Raw genomic sequence first — 6353 nt, 5'->3', positions numbered from 1 at the left:
GAGGTTTTATTGTCCTCTGTGTGTAAAACCGATGCGGGACCCCGTGCAGATGTCCACCTGCGGACACAGATTCTGCGACACCTGCCTGCAGGAGTACCTCAGGTAAAGCTGGTTCTTAACCTGTATGTCTGAATGATCAAAGCGAGGTGGTTTATTTTCATATTTTTTCCAAGTGAATTTTTAACTTTCACACCGTAGTTCTTAACGTGACATGTCTAAAACACACAGACACACACACACACACACTTAAACACATAATAGATCATTATATCTGGGACAAATTATGAAAGTAAAAGAGATAAAAGAAACATTAAAACACACGTTCAAATTTCTAAATGTCTTCTAATTATTTCATATTAACATGAATATTTCAAAATGTCAAGAGGTGTAACCATAGCATGCAGCACAATATATTTCTTACATATTTAATGCTTGAGTGTTAGGTGTAAATCATTGTTCAAGTGAGTTATAAACTAAGTATAATTCTAAGAATTTTTCAAACATTTTTCTAAGTATATACTACATTAAAAAGAAAAAAAGAAATTAATATTTTTATTCAGCAAGGACAACTGTATTAACCAGCACTGCTTTCAGCATTGATAATAAGTTTCTTGAGCAGCAAATCAGCATGTTAGAATGATTTCTGATGGGTCGTGTGACACTGAAAATTCAGCTTTGTTGTCACATGAAAGTTTTAAAATATATTAGAATAGAAATTCAATAGAAAATAATATATCTACTGTATATTATTGAATCATGAACATCATGAAGTTTTCTCAGGGTTATTCCATCTAAAATCTAACAAACCTAATTAAAAAAAATTATAACAAAAATGTATTACGCATATTGGGGGTAGGGGTGAGGAGGACTTGCTGACGCACAGTCTTAAAGGGGTCATATGAGGTAGACATGTTGGGGGCGTGTTAGAACGAGCCGTTTTAGGTAGGTGTGGCTGACTCTTAACTTTTATAAAGAATATCTCTTTGGATTTGAGACTTTAGTCTTTGCAATTTTACAGATCTTCTTTATGCACCAAGAGCTTGTAACACTTCAAACAGAAAGGAAAAAGTTTCATTTTTAAAAATTCAATCTTTAGACAGATCACATAGATCATTTTAGTTCAAAAATTGAAAACATTTTAATCATAGAAGAGGTGTATTCACCATTGCATTTTTAATTTATTTTTAAATAATTTAATAGCTTTGGTCATTGTCTATGTGGAAAGTATCACTTAAAAATAATTGCTTCTATGACAGAGTGGTAATAAACAAATGCCAAACAGGCCAAGCAAGATGTCAGAGTGACACAAAATGCCTCGGGCTACAGAGTAGTGCTTTCTGTCTCTATAGATTTTACATCGTAATGTTTACATAAAATAACATGTTTTTCTCTTTTACATTTTAAAAGATAATAACATAATCAAAATACTACAGAATTCTTATGATTTCTTTTTAGAAGTGTTGTGATTTAAAAACAGCCTAAAGGAATTAATGTGAAAAGAAAGTATGCAGTGAGTCAGTTTATTTGGTAGTATTGCTCAACTGCACAGTTTTGGGTTATGACCTATTCTTAGCATTCCATGCCTTGTCTTCTCAGTCCCATAGTCATAACACAGAGTTGTGTTGCTCACAGGTGTAATGAGTGAAACAATTACATTCATTGTCCTGTGTTATCCTGTGGATGTTATCATAATGATTGACAGACTAACACATGCTTTTCAAATAGACTATTAATTGAAATGAATTACTAATTCACATGTAAATCTGTGGATTGGATTGCTGTAAGGCAATGTATGCAGTGATTTAAAATGTAACCACTAGCAAGTATTAAGAGCAAGAATGATACAGTACATATGCTCTCTCTGTCACCTTAAAGTAATATTGTTAGAAACATACAATAGTTCACACATGATTTGTGATTGTGATTTTAACATGATATAGCATGTATCTGCCTGAAGGGCATGATGCGCTACTTTTTCAACGGCCTCATTTGCAGTTCTGACTAATTCATAGATCTAGACAAGATAAGACATGACCAACTGAAGAAAACTATTTATCGAAGCAAAAAAGAATCAAAGTTATTTTAAAACATTTTTATTTAGAAAAATGCATTCAAAATCCACTTGCATGTCGCAATCACATTTTGCATCTTCTTGCGAAGCTTCCTGCGGGACTTTTGGGAAAATTCCCTGTAGGATTTTGAAATGACGATGTGCTTCTGTGTCACACGTAATGGAAAGATCACAGCTCTATTAATATGTGTTGTGTTGGTCGCACTGCTTCCCCATATAATGTATGCTGGGGGGCGTCACCGTGCCAGATGGATGATTCACTCATATTCTCCTGAAGGCCCTTCGTCAGTTTGTGGTGTGGGAGGTGATTCTGAAGTTCCTGTCAAATCAGTTCGACTGTGATTCATTTAGGCTTTATAACATGGAGGCATCAATCGGTGGCAGTTGTGAACTGCTTTTCAACCCACTACATACTGTATAATGTAAAAATGAATCGAATGCAAATGAAATTCTAACACATTCATGTGTAAGTGTCACTTTCCGTTATGTAGGAGAGCAAAAATACGTAAATTCTTCATCTTAAAAAATGCTCTAGTAATAGACAACCAGCTTTTATTTGTTGACATTGTAATTTGAACACATATTAAACAACACATTTACCATGGTGATTCTTTCCCAAAATATACAACATAGCTTTCAGAATGTATGTGAATCAATAACTTTCAGGAATCTGACTTTGTCACAATTTTTTTCTCTGCTAAATTTTAATAGTGAAGGTGTGTTCAAGTGCCCAGAGGACCACCTGCCGCTGGATTATGCCAAAGTAAGTGCACCCTCATAACACAACAGTTTCAAATGTCTTCTGATTTCATCCAAAGGATGATCATTGTCCTGATGTCATAAATTATTGTATAATTTAATGATATTTTATAATGCCATTAAATTATACAATAGAACAATGGTTCTCAACTCCAGTTGTGGAAGAAAAGCAGTTGTTAGGAAAGAGATCCATTAACTGAACTTAGTGCCAGAACAAAAAATCTTAGGCAGCTGATTTTTTGCATTGCTGCCCTATCAGGCAATGATTTTGCAGGCAGCGTTTGCCCAAGTAACTCCCAAAACTGATTTCGGACAGGTTATTGATGCAGCATAATAGTTTAGTGATCTGTAACAGAATAGAGCTTTGGTGATAACTAAGTGAATATTTAATTGACGCAATACTAATTTCTCGCTAGAAATTACATCAAAATTGGGAAAGGTTGGTCAAAAACATGCATTTCCTGTTGAAAAATCCAGCATATGCTTGTCAAGTATGTTTTGAAGCATGGCTGCTGGTTTGAGCTGGTTTAAGCTGGTCATGTGCTGGTCCTAAGATGGTCCTGAGCAGGAGCTATATTTGCTTAGTACCAGCTCAGGACCAGCACATGACCAGCTAAGGACCAGCTTAAACCAGCTCAAGCCAGCAGCCATGCTTCAAAACATACCTAACCAGCTGGTTTTATCAACAGGGTTTACACACAAACTGACCACCAACTGCAACATTTAGCTGCCATCTTTTTTTTTTTTTTTTAGCTCAACTGTAATAGAACTGAACACACAGGACAGTGGGAAATCATAGGCAGTGAATGATACATGCCGTGCTGCCTTCAAAAATCAATCAAGTGAAGGTATCTCAGCAGACTGGATGTGATGTGATCACAGGATTCGGACGTGCCTTTTTGACTTCCTACCTCTGTATTTTTCAGCTTTTGGATGTAGCCAGTCAGATAAGAGAGATATACAAAATGTGCATAGCACTGGGTCCCCAGGACCGCAGCTGAGAATCACTGCAATAGAACATCCAAAAAATGCATGCTTAACCTTAAACCAAACATAGAAATGTTACTTATTTTTCATTCTTACACAGGCCAGTCCTGAATATATTAAACTTGCCTACAACAGTTAGTTTCTTTGCTCAAATTTGATTAGCCAAGCAGTGTTTGCAAGAGTGCTGATACACAGTCCAACAACACTGAAATTTACATTGTTTGTTACGCCTGTAACACTCCAAAAAGAAAGGAAAAAATGAAATTGCATCATATGACCCCTTTAAAAAAAAAAAAGTTTAGTTTTTCCCCCTGCTGTACCGAAATCATATCGAACCGTGACGTTAAAACCGAGGTACATACCGAACTGTCATATTTGTGTACCGTTACACCCCTAATCACAGCTGTACTGAACAACAGCAATCTTGCTCATGTTTCATGTTCATGTTTTAACTTCCATGCTTTTCAAATGTTCTTATACGTTCTACTCTAATAAATCTCATAAATTTGTCATTCTGACCGCGCAGATTTTTCCAGATGTGGAGCTGGAACAGCAGATTCTTTCCCTGCCCATCCGCTGCATCCACAGCGAGGAGGGCTGCCGCTGGACTGCACAGAACAAGCTCCTGCAGGTGAACAAATGACACACAAACACAAATCTCAGCCGTATTTGTACATATTTCTACATGCTTCTTTGTAGGATTGAATACATTTGTTTATGGCTCCTGAAGTCTCTTAAAAGTGTTTGCATTTTAGATGCTGTCCATATGTTATTGTATGTAAAAATGTATGAGTACACTACAGTATGTACAAAAACCAACAATATAGACTACCGTTAAAATGTTTAAGATTAGTAAGTTTTTTTTTTTTTTAAGAAATTGTTTCTTTTATTCAGCAAGGACACATTAAATGATCAAAAGTGACAGTAAAGTTATTTAAAATGTTACAAAATATTTTTGTTTTATTTAAATGCTGTTCTTTTGAACTTTCTATTCACTAAAGAATCTTGGAAAAAGCTGTTTTCAACATACACCAAACACCAAATCTGCATATTAGAATGATTTCTGAAGAATCAAATGACATGTGGCTAGAGTAATGGCTGCTGAAAATTCAGCTTTGCCATCGCAGGAACATTTTAATATTCAACTGGGGCGAAAAATGAATTGCAATAATATTTCACCAATATTATTGTTTTCACTGTATTTCTGGGCCCGTATTCACAAAACATTTTATCTTACCACTAAGAGTTCTCCTAAAGAGCAGTAAAAGTTTTTAGCTAAGAGTTTTCTCTTAAAACCTATTTTTTTGCACAAAGAAAACAAAAATAACGACTTTATTCCCTCTACTGCATCACTTGTGGACGCGCGTTCACAACAGTATCATGATTATTTTTGTTTTCTTTGCTCAAAAAATATTCTCGTAGCTTCGTAACTTTACAGTTGAGCCACTGATGTCACACGGACTACTTTGTCGAACATCTTGGTACTTTTCTGGACCTTGAACGTGGTAGTTACCTTGCTGTCTATGGGAGGGTCAGAGAGCCCTCAGATTTCATCAAAAATATCTTAAATTGTGTTCCGAAGATGAACGAAGGTCTTACGGGTTTGGAACAACACGAGGGTGAGTAATTAATGACAGAATTTTCATTTTTGGGTGAACTAACCCTTTAAGCTAAGAATAAGGGCGGGGTTGACCTAGTTGCTATGGATGATGTCAGCATGCTTACTAACTATGCACACAGCGATTGGCTGATAGTCTCTGTCAGAGATTTATTCATAGAAATATTGTAGAGCGCAGTATTATGTTGCCATTTTCAAATAAAGTTACAAAAATAAAAATGTTAATTGCCACATTCAAATAAAGATTTTAAAATACAAGTGTCACTAATTAAACAAGTATATGTTCAGCTAATTGTCAACCTCTTACATGTATGTTTCTCGTAAACAATTAGTGAACATGCATATAAACAGACTTTATTAACAGAGTAGAATAATCATGGCTGATAGTAAGACATGCAAACGAAAAAGAAAATAAAACTGGAGGCAAGAACAGCTGTTACATCAAATGTTTCTAAAATGTTTACGTTCCAAGGCAGATTGGTCTTAGTGACTTAGGAGTCCACTTCACTACTCGTTTCACAGATTTAAGAGCTAGTTTTAGCTCTAAAAGGCTTTGTGAAATACTCTTAGAGCAAAAATTTAGGAGTCCTAAATTTAGGACTGACACGCCCATTATTTTTAAAGTGCCCCTATTATGCCATTTCCAATATTACCTTTTATGCATTGTGTAATGTAGCTGTATGTGATTGTAAACGATCTGCAAAGTTGTAAAGCTGAAAGTGCACGATAAATAAAGTTATTGTCTCCCAAAATAAAGAATCGACTCTGAACAGCTGAAAAGAGTCGTTAGTAGACGGCTACACGTCACGGGGTAACACATTTGCATAATGTGCGCCTATGTTCTACGTTGGCTGGCCGCGAACAACTTGACCCCGCCCACAAACACGTCATTCTACTGACGACTGCTTCTCTAATCTC

The 6353-nt window shown here is 35.7% G+C and overlaps 1 protein-coding gene across 2 annotated transcripts in view; it reads left to right on the top strand.

Moving 5' to 3' along the window:
* LOC107713157 (TNF receptor-associated factor 4-like) overlaps positions 1-6353 on the top strand; it is a 14541-nt gene that overhangs the window by 1913 nt on the left and 6275 nt on the right. The window contains exons 1-3 of one of the 2 annotated variants that reach the window (XM_016518588.1): positions 47-102; positions 2783-2834; positions 4344-4448. In XM_016518588.1, coding sequence (XP_016374074.1) covers positions 50-102; positions 2783-2834; positions 4344-4448 — 210 coding nt within the window. In that variant the 5' untranslated portion in view covers positions 47-49. Of the gene's footprint in view, positions 1-46; positions 103-2782; positions 2835-4343; positions 4449-6353 lie in introns of those variants that run through there. The other variant, XM_016518589.1, reaches the window with a different exon arrangement.

Source organism: Sinocyclocheilus rhinocerous, unplaced genomic scaffold, assembly GCF_001515625.1.
Source record: "Sinocyclocheilus rhinocerous isolate Xijiao unplaced genomic scaffold, SAMN03320098_v1.1 scaffold387, whole genome shotgun sequence".
In the NCBI taxonomy this organism is placed as follows: Eukaryota; Metazoa; Chordata; class Actinopteri; order Cypriniformes; family Cyprinidae; genus Sinocyclocheilus; species Sinocyclocheilus rhinocerous.
Note: the sequence above shows the minus strand (reverse complement) of the source record. Positions and strands in the feature narration are given on the sequence as shown.